Genomic DNA, 17,573 nt, shown 5'->3' on the forward strand with positions numbered 1-17,573 from the left:
ACATGCTCCCCTGTTATCTAGAATCCCTTCGTTCTTTTTCTCGCCCCCTGTCCCCAATAATCACCCTTAGAATTTCTCCTTCCATGAGTTTCCCACCTGGAATCAGCAGCTTCTCTGGATTGAACCAATAATATTTTACAAAGACATCAATAGATTATTTATTCTCTTTTTATTCTGTAAAAATCATATGCCAATAAATAAAATACTTAATAAAACAAAAGGTTCATATTTATTCGTTTAAAAGCCGTGTCTTTATTCCTTCTTGATTCTGAAATATGCGAGCTTAAAGGTCCTTTCTTAATAATAACCTTTAACAGACCAGCCTTGAGATAGTCTAATTGCATCCCTCCTTGGCATCTTTAAATCAAATTAACTAGACACTTCGTGAGGAGGTAAAAGGAAAGGGCATTTTTGTAATGAATCTGACTGGGTGAGAAGAAACTGCTGCAGCAGAAAGCCACGACGAGAATCTGGGCTTTCCCACTGTGGTAGCAAAGGGGGGAATTATGGGTTGGTGGTCCGCTTCATGTTAGGAGGACACCCCTCCATCTGTTCACAGTTCAGCGTGCTTCCAATTTAAAGCCGAGATTTCGACACAAACCTCAATTTCTTTCCCCCATTTTAAATGCAAAGCAAGGCTTATGAATCATAGTGTCTCTGCTCCTAGAATTAATACCACTCTCCACACCCCCTCCCCAAATTATCCGGCTGTTTGTTTGAGTACCTGCTTGCTGTGGCACACAATGGGCAGCTTTGAGAAGAAAAATTGATAATCTTCACGGAAGAGTAATTTGAATGAAATTACACTTGACAGCCAGTCTCCAAGCAAACAAGAGGCGCGAGGGAGCCTCAGCTAAGCTCTAAGGACTTGCCCAAGCCACTGCTGCTGGAGCTGCCCAGGGGGAAAAAGCCCTCGCTTTCTCAACATCTAATTGAGCTTTTGACTAATTCCGTGCGCCAGATTCTCCCGAAGAAAGGTAGCCATGGAAGAGAATATGGAAGAAGGACAGACACAAAAAGGTACTGTGCTTTTAAAAGGGTTTATTTGTAATTAAGTGATCGCTTTGCGTTTTCCTTGTTTGCTTTAGACACTTGCCAGGAAGGCTAATGAATCTTTTTCTTTTGGAAGGCATTTTTTCCCCTTCCTTTTCCCTATGCTCTTGACTTGCTATAATGTCTGCTATGATCGCTGTTGTTTGAAAATCTTGTATAAGTATCTAAGTGCGTACTCAGGCATTAATGATAAGAAGAGTGCTGTATGGTGAACTATTCCTTAGTCTAGTCTTTGTTAGACTTCATTTATTTCATGTTTTCCTGTTTGTCAAGCTCAGTTCAGATATTACAGATTTGAGCCACAAGCAAAATTGGTGCACAAGTTGCAGTTAAAAATTCGATGATGTAACCATTATCAATACCTTTGCACAACCGACTGATAGAACAAAGAACAAGAGCATTTAGTATAATTTGGTTGGTACTCATTTAAATGACTTCATTTCATGGAGATAGTGTTATTTTAATAAATAAGAAGCAAAAGTTCATGGATTTGGGGGGTTATTTAGTGATATTAGTTTTTCCTTTCTCTATGGCTGACTATAATCGACTTATGGGTAATATATGTTAAATTTCAGATGCATTTTAAAGATTTGTAGTCATATCTAGGTATATGGGGCAAAATGTTTTTTCTATTAAAATTGGTTAAATGCTGCCCATTTCAAATGATTCAAGAATCTTCTGAATGTTTTTAGACATCAAGTGGGGTTTCATGGGGAATTGGTTTTACCCCAGTAGAGGCAGCGTTTGCTCTCACGTCTGTGCACAGGATTATGTAATGCTAGAGAAAACACTCTTGTTTTCTTAAGAATAAAAGAATAAATATACATAATACATATAAAGAAAATAGTTAAGAGAATTATTGGAAAAGATACAGTTCCAAGCATGATTTTTGAAGGTATATAACTATTTTTTGTTGTAAAACTGTATTTTTAAATGATATCATTGGTAGGTTAGGGTGCAGTAAAGGCTTTTTCATATGTTGTAATGTTCTAGTATGCTGGTCCTCTTCTGTAACTTACACACACACACACACACAGAAACACACATACACTCACACATACAAACACACATGCACGCACGTATACAAACACACAATTGGGTATAGATGCTATATCCACTTGCATTCACGACTAAGTATGTAAATGTTTGTTATATGCAATAAAGATAATGGACATCTCCAAAATTTATGCTTTCCTTGTTAATGACACATTTAAAGAGAATAAAAAAAATCAGCATGACTATAACATGAGCTTTTAAAAATAAAAGTATTTACTTCTTTATCTTGTGGATAAATAATTTAAGGGTTCATTAGAGATTTTAACGCATAAGGTTTTTTTTTCTTTAGCACTTTCTGTCCTATTCTATACTAAACATTTCAATGGACTGCTTCATTTTATCAATAAATCTCTTATTCTTATGTATTTTTTACTTTACACGGTTATATTCTTCATAAACAAAAATAAAACAGGTCAATCATTTTAAGTAGATGATTGACACCCATTACACTAAATAAAACTGTAAGTTAAATTATGGACCATGGTAACAGGTTGAATGTTTTTCAGCAAGCAACGGTTGAGGCAGGCACAAGAAAAATGATGTAATGATTTTATGATGGTTCCCGTTCTCAGGCAATACTGAAAATCGTTCATAGAGGGGAGGCAGTAGTGCACTGACAGGACAATCTGTCACAGTGGGTGTCTCAGCACTAACCTATGCACAAGTAAACCAGCAACAGTGAAGGAAAACAATGCAATAAAAACATCTTCATGGCTGTCTATAAGTACATGAAGGTTCTAAGTAAAATATCTACGGATTGACTTGTTGAATAATTAGGGAAAAGATCTCATTTTCTTCCCTCCTGAGCAGCCTGTTTCCCTCAGCTATACCCATGACACTTTTTAAGAGGTTTGATGTTGACACGATACATTTACATAATCTCTCCAGGAATGGGGAAGGGGAATTGTAAATTTTGCATTGATCATCAATGTAAAAAAAAGAAAAAAAACTACGTGATAAGCAGATAAAATCATTGGAAATATTTAAGAGTTCAGGTAGACAGAGGTAATGATCCCTCCACTCTAGAGGAAGGCAGCAGTTTATGTTCCCTCTAGTCCTATTTTCTTAAATGGCGTAGGATTTTCAACACAAATTCTGATACCAGCATTCTCTTCCAGTTGAAAGATGTTTTCCAGTCCTTCTTATAATTTAATGCCTTTTATTGTACTTAATGATATTGCTTCTTGACTAGGCTATAAACCACAGATAAACCTGATTATATTAAATAGAGAAGCAATACAGCAAATGAACGCTTGAATTAAATCGCAGAGTGTGGTAACAGGTTAAATGTGTCTGAGCGAGCCTTAGCAGCTGCAGATAGCAAGAAAAGTGATGTCATTATTTGTGATCCTATTTTCCTCCAGCAACTTTGAAAACTGTTTTCCTGCAGGGGAAGCAGCAACAACTATATTTTTGATATAAATAAGAATGATTTGCTTTAGTATTTGCTTATAACACCTTTTACATTCCACTAGATTGTGAAATTGAATCCAATAGTTTAATTGATTATAGCAGAAATGTATGTGTAGTTGATGCTTAAGGAATAACAAGGATCCTCTATAAGAAATACGTTTTTCTTTATATTTATACGTTCCTTCCCATGTCAGGAAAAGCCAATCAAGAATGAACAATGATGATTTCTATGCTGATGACTATTCAGGTCAGGAGGCTGAATAATGTAAGAGTATGGATGGCTTTGGCAGACATTCTGTTCCACGAGTCCATGCTTGGTTACAGTTCTAACAAGGAATTCATTAATCTGTTGCTCCTTCCTTTTCTTAGCCTTCACTGATAGCACCTCGTCGCTCTGAAGTGATTCTAATGTTTTTAAAATGTCATTTTTGTAAAACATGCTCTCTAAGTGAAATCCAGTTCTTTAAACATGTGTTCAACCAGAGAAGCAGTATTCTAGAACTACATGGGGAAGCATAGCAGTAGACTATTTTGTACTTTGCCTTTGGGTATGGCTATAATAAACTAACATAATTGCCATCAATGCAAAAATGGTGGCCTTGTCATGGCATCAAACACTTCTGGTTTTACAAAGATGTTGAGTAAAGGTTGAAAATGTTTTTATGACTATTTAAAAGACATAATCATATCCTCCTTATGTATAACTAAGTTTGTATAATTTCTGTTATTTATGATCAACTATAGTCTGGTGTATAAGTATGCATTCTAATTAACCACTGCAGTCCCAAACTGTTGAATGGGAAATTTCAGAAATAAACAATATAAGCTTTCATTTTCCTGTTGTTCTGGGAGTATCAGGAAATTATCTTAATCCCTCCTGCCTAGAGTATGAATCTCCCTTTGTTCAGTGTATACACGCTGTATGTATCACAAACCTACGAGTCATCCTCTGGATTTGCAGACTAGCTATTGAATATTGGATATTGGTTATCACAGTATCAGTGTGCTTGTATCCAAGCAACCCTTGCTTTGCTTAATAATCTCAAAAATCAAAAGGAATAATGCAGGAAATCCATACAAGCCAAAGCAATCTGTTAAGGGCATCTTTAAAGTGAAAGGTGAAGACTCTCAACATCTTTCAGTGTTGCTAAGATTGATGATAATGTAGAGTCATCCACGTACAAAATCTGTGGTAGTTTTGCTGTCAGCTCTCACATAAAAAGTCTTAGTTTCAGTGCATGCTAAGTTCTTAGCTTTTTATTCCACTCCATCTCATTAAACAGACATTGTATCATTTCACATTGTTATACGGAGAAGAATTGAGTATAGTCAGTCCACTAAGCTATTCTGAGAGACTCACACAAAGAGAAACACCGAATTCCCACAAATTTTAATGCAAGATATAAATTGTAAATTGTATTAATAGTTTTCTGAGGTTTTATTATTGTTATCCTCTTAACGTTCCTTGTTTTTTTTGTTACTTTTTTCTAAATATAAGGTTGACTACTGTCCATGATATCATATTCTGCTAAGGATATTAGAATATATACACTTTGGATAAGAGGGGCTACTAGGTTGGGGAGATGGTCAGAGCACGTGCTGTGCCAGGAGTCCTTTGCATCCACATAAAAGCAAAGCATGGCATTCACGCCTTTAACCAAAGTATTATGAGGCAGAGACAGGCAGATCCAGAATCTCCCTTGCAACACTGAACTTCAAGTTCAGGGACACTCTGTCTAAAAGGAATATGGCAGAGAGTGATAGAGCAAGCTACCTGACACCACTTCTGCCATTCACAGACATGTGCATTTTCCATATATATGCATACATGTGCACACACCACACCCACACACATCAGGACCACCACACAGAGAGAAACACACACACACATAATTAAAAGGGGATACTGAACATATTTTTTAATTTGTAAACATCCAATTATGTCTGAGTCATTTTGTCAATTCCTAATAGGAAAATGCACAAGAAGTTAAAGCATTTCTAATAATCACTGAACTAGTGGGTACACATTTAGGTACATAGATAACTGGATAACTCTTAGCTCGTAAACAATTTCTGTCACGACATTACTGAATTAGGAGGACTTTACAGAGGAAGTCTGATGAGACAGTGGGTAGAGGAAGTGATGCACACAGAAGGCAGCAGTCACAATATTGTTCTCCATGTTTTCCTATTGTAAAGTATCTGTGGCCCATGAATCTGTGTCTCCAGCTTTCAAGACGAGCCAATCAACCACAGACTTCCTATTCAACTCTGATGCCTGCTCTGCCTTCTCAATGGCAATAATCTTGGGTAACCTCCAAATACTGTATCACTAGTAGACATAAAAGGTCAAATTAAATATAAATGAAGTACAGTTTCCCCACTTCAGTTCCATCCTACACCCATTCTTTTGATTTTGTGTTTATTGATTTTATTGAGCGATACATTTTTCTCTCCTCCTCCCTTTTCCTTCGCTCCCCTTCAACCCTCTCCCATAGTCTCCATGTTCCCAATTTACTCAAGAGATCTTGTCTTTTTCTACTTCCCATGTAGATTAGATCCTTGTACGTTTCTCTTAGAGTCATTGTTGTCTAGGTTTTCTGGGATTGTGATTTGTAGGATGATTTTCTTTGCTTTATGTTTAAAAACCATTTATGAGTGAGTACATATGATAATTGTCTTTCTGGGCCTGAATTACCTCTCTCCATTTATTTGCCTGCATGTCATTACTTTTTTCTGCTGTGTAGTACTCCATTTTGTAAATGTACCACATTTTCCTTATCCTTATCTTCAGTTGAGGGGCATTTAGGTTGTTTCCAGGTCCTGGCTATGACAAACAATGCTTCTGTGAACATAGTTGAACACATGTCCTTGTGGTACGATTGAGCATCCTTTGGATATATACTCAAACGTCATATGGCTGGGTCTTGAGGAAGGTTGTTTTTTAATTTTCTGAGAAATCGCTAATAAAAAAAATGGAGTACAGACCTAAGCAGGGAATTCTCAACAGAGGAATCTAAAATGGCTGACAGACACTTAAGGAAATGCTCGACATCCTTAGTTCTTAGTCATCAGAGAAATGCAAATCAAAACAACTCTGAATTTCCATCTTTTTTTTTTGAGATTTTTTTATTGAGAAAAGGAAAAAAAAACAAGTTTCCGCCTCCTCCCAGTCTCCCATTTCCATCCCCCTCTTCCCACCCTTCTCCCCCTCCTCCCACCCTTCTCCCCCTCCTCCCACCCTTCTCCAACTCCCCCTACTCCTCTCCCCCTCCCTCTCCAGTCCAAAGAGCAGTCAGGGTTCCCTGCCCTATGGAAAGTCCAAGGTCCTCCCCCCTCCGTCCATATCTAGGAAGGTGAACATCCAAACTGGCTAGGCTCCCACAAAGCCAGCACATTAAGTAGGATCAAAACCCCGTGCCATAGTCCTTGGCTTCTCATCAGCCCTCATTATGGCCAAGATCAAAAACACTGATGACAACTTATGCTGCAGAAGTTGAGGGATAAAGGGAACACTTCTGCACTGCTGGTGGAATGCAAGTTGGTACAGCCCCTTTGGATGTCCGTGTGGTGATTTCTCATACACCATTCTTACTTCTTCTCTCAACCCAACATTACCAACTAATGTATCAAGTCAGCATACTCTTAACATCTATAAGTCAGCAACACATACATGAAAGAACAGTGTCCAAGTTCTTTTGATTCATTTTCAATACTAGTATTTCTTAACCTCATAATTAAGAATAATATAACTATTTTGTTTTTAATTTTCATTATTGCCCCTGATACAGTTCTCCTTTAGCTGCATGTCTTGCTATCCAAGACAAAGACCATGCAATTGCTCTTGCCAAACTCATGCTTGGTTAAGTCATTACCTTGTTCAGGTGTTAAGTGTTGTGTTTTCTTGGTGAGAAGTTAGTAAACAATTGTTCCCCCCAGATAGAACCACAAAGACAAACCAGAGAACGTATAGGGTTAACTTCAGGAATATAAGAGAAAGGTTACTTACCAAAGTGTATATGACACCAATGTAGCCACAACATTAAAAATATACACTTGCATTTGATATGCAATGTCATAATTATGTTCTGCATTATACATGCAGATATACCTGAAATTAAAAGTTAGTCTGTATAGAAAAGTTATATATATATATATATATATATATATATATATATATATATATATCATATATAGGCTAACTGAAACTCTTTGAAATATTTGTAAAAGGGTTATTTTTTTAATTGAAAGGTGGTTTTTCAAAATTCCTGATGGGAAAATTTATGAAAAGGGAAGGCAAACTTGGCTTTATCATACTAGAAAATGTTAGCAGGCATAATTGCCTAGTGATTTCAGAAACACACATTAGCCTAAGGACTTAACATAAATTAACTCATTGACTCTTCACAGTAACCTTAATTGGTACTTATATTAAGGAAACTAAAAATCAAATAGGTTAATTAACTAAACCCAACTCACACAGTAGACAGTAGTACTAAAGTGGGGTTCAATACCATCACAGTTGAGACCAGAATTTGAGCTTTTAAATATACCCTGCTTCATATTAAGTGTTAATAATAATTGTCTATTTGCTGCATGCTCCCCATAGTGACTACTACTTCACATAAGGGTCAATAATTGCCTATCTTTCTCATTTCTTCTATAGTGATTGCTTCAACCACACACTTCTAGCAGATGCATTGGCCATGTTCTGGAATTTATAACTACATTTCTTATTCTTCATTTTTGCTTCACAAGGCAAAAGAAATTGATATGAACCACCAACCTACCACATGAAAGCCATAACCGTTGTCTGAAAAGATAAGCTGGGTCAATTTAACTCTCATTTTGCGACCCAGAAAACAATGGTTTGGTTCATTTCTTGATTTCTTCACATATTTTCATAACTGTTGTTCATCCTCAGCAAAACCAAGCCAGCCTCTATTTAATATCATAAAATCAGCTCACATTGAAACAAAGACCTACATTAATCAAGGTGTTTTCTGTATAAAGTCTGTAAAGAATATATTCAGTTTCATTTTGTGAGTGATAGTTAACTAAATGTATTCCTTGTAAATGTTTAAATTGAATCTTCTTTTTAGCACATACTTAATACTTTGAATTATTTCCCTCCTTCGTCTTTTATCTTCATAAACTGAATAGTATATTCACAGCCACACAAAAATAACAGTGCTTACAAATAAACATTGATGGTATAAAACATTTTTAATTATTGAAAATAATTAGAATATATTATAGAACAGTCAAATATGACTTTTATATTATTGAATTTAGAATTGTTAATATGTTGAATTATTTACTCCATTAAATGTAAAGTAACAAACCAGCCGAAAAAATTTTGAGTTATTAATAAGGTGTTGGATTTAGTTATCACCCCTTTCTTTTTCAATGTTGACCACTCATAGACTTATTTAAAATGGAACTGTTTTTGTTTACCTAATGGGTAACCTTCATCTGAACAAATACTGTCACAAATCATCTTTTTACCTATCATCTCAGTATTTGGTTAACAAACCTCAAAAGTCCATCAAAATGCATGTCTTATGAAACACATATAAAGTCTGTCCTGCAATTTGATGCACCTGTTTTTACTAGTATAATGGGCCCAACCAGGAATGTCCTTTGTCTAAAAAACTATTTTTATCCTTTCCGTCTAGCAAATGTTTCTCTAAGATAATGCTTAGTTGAAGAAATTAGAAGTACTATTGGTTTAATAGTAACTCCCAGAGCATGTTCATTCTTATAGTTATGCTGGCTGTTTTCATTTAGATATAATACTTTTTAAAATTTTGTGCTCTAAAATTTTGCTGCTTGAATTAATAGCTAAGCTTTTCTACCTGTGTTACCTCTAATGTCTCAGTTCTACGATACTTATTGACAGGTTTGCAATCTCTTGTTAGGAGGGTAGGTGCAAAATTGTTATAAATGCATATCCAGTTCAGCAAAATGAGTGTCTACTCACTCGTTCAAGTGAAAGGTATCAACATTACTGCATTAACTGCTTAAAGTTGGACTTAAGCTGAAGTATTTAAGCAGTTATGATAAGACAGCGTGAAAGACTGAAGTAATTAAAGTGGTGTGTCTTGGAAATTAATTATTCCTCCATTGTCCAGAAGACAATAGCCCATAGTGGATTCCTAACACAAAGAACATATCTAGGATGTCAGTTTTGGCTTCCCTTTCTCCACATCTCTCATTCCTAGCCACTCCCTGCCTAAACACATGCTTCCCAGGTTTCTAAATAATGAATGTTTTCATGCATAGAAAGCAGAAAGCCCAAATTATTTTCAAAACTCACTTTGGCTAGCATCCTTGCTAACAGGTGCCACGAGTATAGATTCCTGACATTACAACATAGATTCTTGCTTTCCCACTTGTTCTCAAGTTGAGCAGGGAATTTCGTCTTGTATAATCTTATCTGAACCAAATATCATTTTTTGCCTGTAAACCAAGAAAGACAGATGATAGCTGGCTAAATTTTCTCTAATTGTGAATAGAAAGTTAAACTTTGATCTTAGCATAAAACCAGTCTGTTATGGGAGACCATTTATGGAATTCACTGAGGTGTAATTTATAATATTACAAATCTGAGAACCCAAAACAAAGGGAGGGGGACTGTTGGCTTTATTGTCAAGTACTCCTTTAGAAATAAGAAAAAATTCAACATATTAAAGCATTGGATGCTGTTATAACAAGATTACTTTCCAAAACACATGTAAGATATGATTAATTTTTAGAATGTTTAACTGACCAAAATAGAGGGCCACGATGGGTTCTCTGCAAGAGAAGGATAGCACATACATAAGTACCACTCATCTTGCCTTCTGTTTTGGATTATTCACTCTTTTTCACTTTCAGAATTCAACATTTTCAGAGTTAGTTTTATAATTTTGTTTTCATTGTGTGTTATTTTACTGCATTAAATTTAATCATGAACAACTGGAACTATGGAAGTTTCTGCACATCAAGGTTCTCTAATCAAATTCATTTTCCACTTCTTTGTTCCTGTCTTCATAATGCTCTTTTCCTCAAGCAAGTACTGAAAAAAAAAAACATTACTTTTTGGAGTTGTCCTAACAGCTGTTTTCTAAATGTTTAACATTTAATACAGAGACTGTCTTATTATTCATACTCTTATGTATAAGTGTTATTTTTTCTGCTGTTTTGAAGTACAAACTACTTAAAGGTAAGAATTCTATTTCTTTTTGCGTCTGACAAAGCATGTCCCTTCATATCGGTGATGAAAATATGATAATACATGGCAGAGAAGAGAAAGAACATGGAGTAAAGAAGAGAAGTGGATGAAGATAATGTCAAACAATCAAGAAGATAGAGCACATCTCTTCCCAGACACAGTTCTTATAAACTAGCTAAAGACTTAGGAGAATTCTGCTTCGACTCCATTTTATGCAATTAGATTTGAACTAAAATAATCTTCTATTCTTCAACCTGATAATATTCAGCAGCTTGATAGCAGCTTTCAGCAGACTGAATAGTTTTTTTTTTGTTATTAAAGAAGCCACATATTTTTAGTATCCAAAGTCTAGCAATTAAGTAAAACACATTGAATTGTCAAGTTCTTCAGATAGCTACAAAAATTTAGAACGAAAGGTAGATCTTAAAACATTTTTATAATGTTGATTAAGGAACAATAGAACAACAATTTAAACATTTTGCTGTTCGAACAACAATTCAAACATTTTGCTGTTCATGGGCTTTCTTTGTTCATTACTCTGTTGATAAAAGGAATCAAAATTGTAGAAATACCATATTAAATTATCTAGGACAGCTTTAAGATAAGAGTTTCATGGAATATTTCTAATGAATCAATTTCTGGGAAAATAAGCTCCAAAAATAGCATGTCAACAACATAATTTTTCTTCATTTATGCTTGATCTAAATTTCATGTTTCATTATTTTAATTTCTAGAATTAACTGCTGTTTTAAATCAAATAAAAGGTCTTATGAAATCATAACAATTAATTTCATGTCAATTATGAGTTAAGATAATTTATTTAGTACATTTTAATGTTTATCTTTTTTCCCTCTCATTTTGGTAACTAATATTTTGTTTCAGTAATTACAAATGTACACATTTAGAACCAGTGAAATCACTACTGTGTAAAGTTGAAAATGAAATCTTGAAAAGTCAAAATAACTTTATAATTTAGATGTCAGTTATATGTTAAAGTAAAAATTAGATACTCTTTGGAAAATGTTTATTAACATAAAAACTATCTAGAGATTTGCTAAAACAGCAGATAAGAACTTAATCATAAAAGAAGTGCCAAACACTTATTACTGATATTTGTGTCTACCACAAAGGGATAATAGGAGTTATTAATTTGTGTCTATGTATCTCTTTCATAAAAATACTTAATAATATCTACATAGAAACTATGGCTTATTTTATTTGATTATTTAAAATATTTTTTCATGGAAAGTTGTATAAATGTTTATGTCCTATTTAAATTTTATATCACCAATATAATATTTGGTCTTAACTTTGGTACTCCATTTTCTTTCAAATTCTGCAGTTATGAAAACACCAGTACAACATGGGGTTACTGAGTTATTTTTAGACAACTAATTCTCTAAATATGTATTGAGCAAAGTAGGGGGATAACTTTTAATGTAAATGTTATAGAATTTATGTGTTATTTATCTCCTTCTATTGAAAAACTCATAACCATTGCTCACTCTCTATCTCTGTCAGATGCTATTGCACCCAAATCACATTGGCTCCGAATTAAAAACTGAATAAATTTTTAGCCCAAAGTCAAATTGTATCCATTTTTGTAGAGTGCTGGTAATTGTAAGGGTCTAGTAGGGCATACCGACTGAAGCTTCCCAGAGTAACTGACCAAGAGTTTGATGAGAACTGCCATGAAGTTCAGGTACAGCAGAAGAACACTGAAGTATGCTTCAGGGAGAATATTGTTATTCATTCACAAAATGAACAGTGAAAATATAAAGAGGATATTTTTCTTCTATATTTTAATCACTGTATATCAGAGCATTGGAATCTTTGAGTTGTTTACTATAACTTCCCTATGGCAAACATTTGCAATTGCCTTCTTTTTTGGTTTTCATGTGAAATGAAACTTACGACATGCTAGACAAAATTCTGAATATTTCTTTCTGTTCTGGGATGAAAATGCATTTTGTATATCCTCTGGGAAAATTGTTTGCATGAGCAAACTCACTGCACTGCAAAGAGGAGGTAAGAATGTCTGTGTATGTGTTCTTCAGAGATATTAGCCTTTACATTTTTTTATTGGGTCTTTGTCTTGGTTTTATCAGGGTGATACTGGCTTCAAGGAAAGAGTTGGGAAGGGTTCCTTCATTTTTGATTTTAGGTAATAATTTCAGGAATTTTACAGTTAGTTTTTCTTTGAAAACTTGGTAGAATTCGACATTGAATCTATCTGATCTCAGGGCTTAGTTTTTAGTTAGTATGTTTTAAATTACTGTTTCTATCTCAATATATGAGTTTATTTAAGTTATTTATTTCATCTTGATTTAGTATTTTTGTATCAAATATAGCTAAAAATTCCTTCATTTCTTTTAGACTTTCCAATTTCATGGAAGATAAAATTTTTAAAAGAATGTCCTAATAGTCTCTAAATTTCTTTGGTGTCTGTTGTAATGTCTCATTTTTCATCTCTGTTTTTATTAATTAGGTTCCTCTCCCTTTTTTGTTTATTTGCTAAAAGCTTTGTCAGTTTTGCTAATATTTTTTAAAAAACTAGTCAACTCTTTGAATAATTAATTCTTTATAATGGGCCAAAAAGAAATCAAATCTTTATATTTAGCTAGAGGCGATATTGGCTCAGTAGAACTCATTCAAGTTGAAGAACTGAGTCTGAAACTAAGAATTGCAAAAACCAAACTTTCTCACTCCGAATGTTAGTCAGAGTTTTTTGCCTCCCATTCTTCTAAAAAAAATTCAAAATTTTATTTCTCTTTATGATTTTGGAAGCATGAATTTTTCCAAATATACAAGGCAGCTGGCAACATGTCACTCTATTTTTAATTATTGTTTAGTCCAATACATATTCCTTAAGTTTTATTCATTCTACAGCACAACTTTTATGCTGTGTTATTTGGAAAAAATGTTGCTTTTTATTTTTTTAGCATGTGTAAAGTAAAAAACAAACTAATAAGTAAATAGTGACCTATCTAGCCACAAGATCTTAGCCTCAAATCTTTATCTGTACTGGATTCCTTTTATCTCACTCTCTTCAATTAATCATATATTTACGTTTTTAAAAGAATTCCATACAATGTATTCTAATAATATTCACCATCACTCACTCAACTTCTCCCAGATCCTCCACCTTTTCCCACTCAACTCTGTGTCCTCTTTTTGTTTTTTTAAACTCCAGTCCAATTTATACTGTCCAAATATTCTTGTCTAGTGGTATTCCACTAGAGCTTGGTTGGCAACCAGAGGCCAGACCCTTAAAGAAAACCACTCTTGGCAGTTATCAATTGCCAACAGCCCCCCGTCTCAGAGTTTGCCCTCTTCATGCTGGATTTGTTCTGCCTTGATCTTTAACAGATCTTGTGTGTGTTATCACAATCGCTTTGAGTACACATGTGCAATTTCCCTATCTTGTCTAAAACACTGCTTGTAATCATCTGCCACCATGTTCTTAAAATTATTCTGCTCCATTTACCTCCTGGAGGAAAGGAACTTGATAGAGCTGTCACATTCAGAACTGAGCCTTCCACAATGCTTTTTTCTCTTCTAAACAGTTCGGTATGGGTTTCTGTGTTACTTGTCATCTACTACAAAAAGAAGCTTCTCGTATAAAATTTGGGAGATGCAATAAACTAGTGCAATTACTCAAGACATGTTAAAAAAATTAGTATTTTGATTTTTACATGTTCTATTAGGTAACTTCAGCAATCAGGCCTTTTTTATTTATCCTTTTTATATTTAGAACGAAAATGACAGAAGTAGAATATTATTATTTTTAAATAAATGAATGGAATGTAGTTAAGACATCTGTATGTAGGATTATTATAAATGTAAATTAATATCCATCAAATGATTTAGTATTACTCTTTGACAAATAAGGACAAGTATTATTTTCTAAATTGTTAGAAGTGAATAGTATATAATTGAAAACGTATTATTACTACTCACATTTTTCAATAAATGTTTGTGACGCTGAGATCCATTTATCCCTATTAATTCAATAAGTATATTCAGCACTCTCATCGGAAGGGGTAGCTCTCATATTCTAGTCATTCGTCTTACATATTTTGGTGGAATGTTAGAGGATATTTTGTGATTCATCGTCTCCAAACCTCGAGTTAGTATTTCAGTAGTTAAGGGTTAGGGCTTAAAACTTTTCACTTCTAGCACTTTGTAGGTGATGCTATAGTTGTTATGTCTTATATCACACTTAGAGAATTGATAACAGTTCTAAGAAATTTTGCAGCAGACATTTTAAATTTATATTTGAACACAAAATAATGTATTTTAAAACTTAAGTTTTGAGGGAAATACATAGTCAGATATTGAAATCTTTTAGAATGAGAAATTTAAGCATGGTCTAGACAATACCTTCAAAATTTCATTTTGATGCCAGTTGTAGTGGTACACGTCTTTAAGTGCACCTCTGTGAGTTCCAGGCCAGCTTGATCTATACAGCAAGTCCCAGGCCAGCCAAGTATCCATAGTGAGACCCTGTCTCAAAAAAGAAAGGAAATTTAGAAAAAAACACGAGAAACACATTTCTGGCATTGTTTTATTAATAAAGGTGTTATATAAAAATGCAGCAAAATAGAGGATTGCCAGATTGATATGACACTAAATTTTCTGATTTTTCTAAAGAAGATAACACCAAGTTATTTGAGAGGATTAAAAAAATTCATTATGAAAATTATTGAAGCAAAAAAGATTTTAGCTCAAAATACAGATAGCCATTCTTGAAACTGTTGTTTTGGATTTGAAAGCAAGTTCCTCAGGGAAAGAAAATGCCTGTGGGGACTCATCGTATCTTCATTAGGCTAAAACAAATCAGCAAACAGCTTGCATCAGTGGAAGAAGTTAGGAACTGTCTTTCCCTCAGAAATTCCCCTGAGAACCATACCTTTGCGCTTCTTCCAGAATTTCCATATGTGAATACCACTGCTGAATTAAGATTCATACATGATAAGACAGCATAAATCAGTATCTTGAAGGGAGTGATTTGTATTTTTTTTGACTGATACCTATTCATAATGAAAAACTATTCACTGGAGCATAGAACAAAGTGAGCAGTAATATTCCAATATTGATAGGAAACCAAATTCTTCCTTATACTGACCATGTTGAAAGCGAGGAAATGGATGTGCCTTTCATGGCTGTTTCAGAGATTCATACACTCAGCTATGAGTCTTTGTACTAATTGCCATCCACTGCAGAAAGACTTTTCTCTGAAGAAGACTGAAAACTGAGTAATATTTATTTAGAAGCTAGCATAATAGTATGTCCACTTAGCAAATTAATAGCATTTTGTTCCCCCCTTGGGCCTATGTTTTCCACGGTCATAGATTCTTAGACAAATTCACAGAGTTAGGCATGGACTTTCTCCTGCAGGTCAGGCCTTAATTTTAATAAGAAAGTAGATGTTTACTCCCATAACATTCATGACTTTGCACCCAAGGACATACATTACCAGGTTGGTAACAGCCTGATTTCTTCATATTTTGTGGCCAAAGTCAGTGGTGTTTTCAGCATTAGACTCTTACCATTAATCTCTGGCAGACAATCAAGAACAAATGTTGGTATTCTAGATTGTTTTTGAAGTGTCTGGAGCCTCCCTGACTAATAGATCCAGCAAATGTGTTTTTTTTTTAATATGGCAACCTGTGATATCAAAAGTGTTTGGGGAGTGCTCAGTCTTAATCCTGACATCTGTATCACACACACTCCCACCAAGTGTCAGGGAACATCGTGGAAGAGAGAGTGGAATTAGTGTAAGAGCACTCACGTACTCATAGCAGTTGGGATTGTGAGCACAGGATGAAGTCACTAAACATTCCAGCACTGATGAATAATGCTAGCACATAAGCCCTAGACCCTCTGCTAAGGAGTTATTTACAGTTGATGACTGCTAAGGGAGAGGGTGCCAGGTTTCTTGCGGGGTGTGGCCCTTGGTAGGTTGAATATGCTTCAGTGGATGACTCCAAAATCATGAGACCATAAGTTAGATTCAGCAGATTTTATACAAAATAATGAGAAGGAGGGAAGGAAGGGAGAGAGAGAAAGAGTGAGAGCGAGAGAGCAAGGGCGAGAGAGAGAGAGAGAGAGAGAGAGAGAGAGAGAGAGAGAGAGAGAGAGAAAAGCTAGACAGGAAGTTGAGAAAGGGTTGTTGGATGGGTACAGAATCTGTAGGGTTTGGCAGAGGATGCGATGTGAATATTACCAAAATACATTGTATACATGCACGAAATTCTCAAAGAATAAAAACTTGTCTTGAAACAGCAAGGAAAATAAAATTTATATATTGAACTCATTGCACTGCTAAAGGAAGTAATATTTATAAAATCAAGTAATTCCCTACTTGATTATTGAAATAATTACAATACATTTATCTTTTAGATTGTATTTTATATTAATTGAGCACAATTACATCCCAGTCCATTGTAAAACTATTGCAAATCCATTGCAAACTTTTGCTAGGATATGTAACAGAAGTATAAATTTTAACAACGAATAAATTAAATAGTTATTTTAGGGTGGCTACCAGCCAGAAATATTCTCCCAGTTGTGAATAAGCAGACTAGATAATAAAGCTTTAGAAAGCAGAACTAAATTACAGATTGATCTCCATATGTAAATAAGAGATATGTAAGAAAGTGTTTAGTGGCATTTGAAACAAACAGGGCAATACGTGAAAACTTTAAATAGTTTAGCCACACAGTTGGATGTGGCTAGGATATTGTGAAAACTTCAGCTGAGGTAAAGGAGGGTATTGGATTGATAGACGATTGACAGGATACCTTTTTGGCAGTACCTTAACTGGTGTAAA

General features: G+C 34.6%; 1 protein-coding gene across 2 annotated transcripts in view; it reads left to right on the forward strand.

The window, feature by feature from the left end:
- The window catches only part of Gpm6a (glycoprotein M6A), a 231,469-nt gene that overhangs the window by 134,277 nt on the left and 79,619 nt on the right, over nt 1-17,573 (forward strand). Inside the window, exon 1 of one of the 2 annotated variants that reach the window (XM_041673810.1) lies at nt 416-1,020. The exons of the other annotated variant lie outside the window; for it this stretch is intronic. Within the exon in view, the coding sequence (XP_041529744.1) occupies nt 984-1,020 (37 nt within the window). The 5' untranslated portion in view covers nt 416-983. Of the gene's footprint in view, nt 1-415; nt 1,021-17,573 lie in introns of those variants that run through there. 2 annotated transcript variants of the gene reach the window in all.

This window comes from Microtus oregoni, unplaced genomic scaffold (assembly GCF_018167655.1).
Source record: "Microtus oregoni isolate MIOR12 unplaced genomic scaffold, Mior012 000024F_ref0000369, whole genome shotgun sequence".
Taxonomy (NCBI): Eukaryota; Metazoa; Chordata; class Mammalia; order Rodentia; family Cricetidae; genus Microtus; species Microtus oregoni.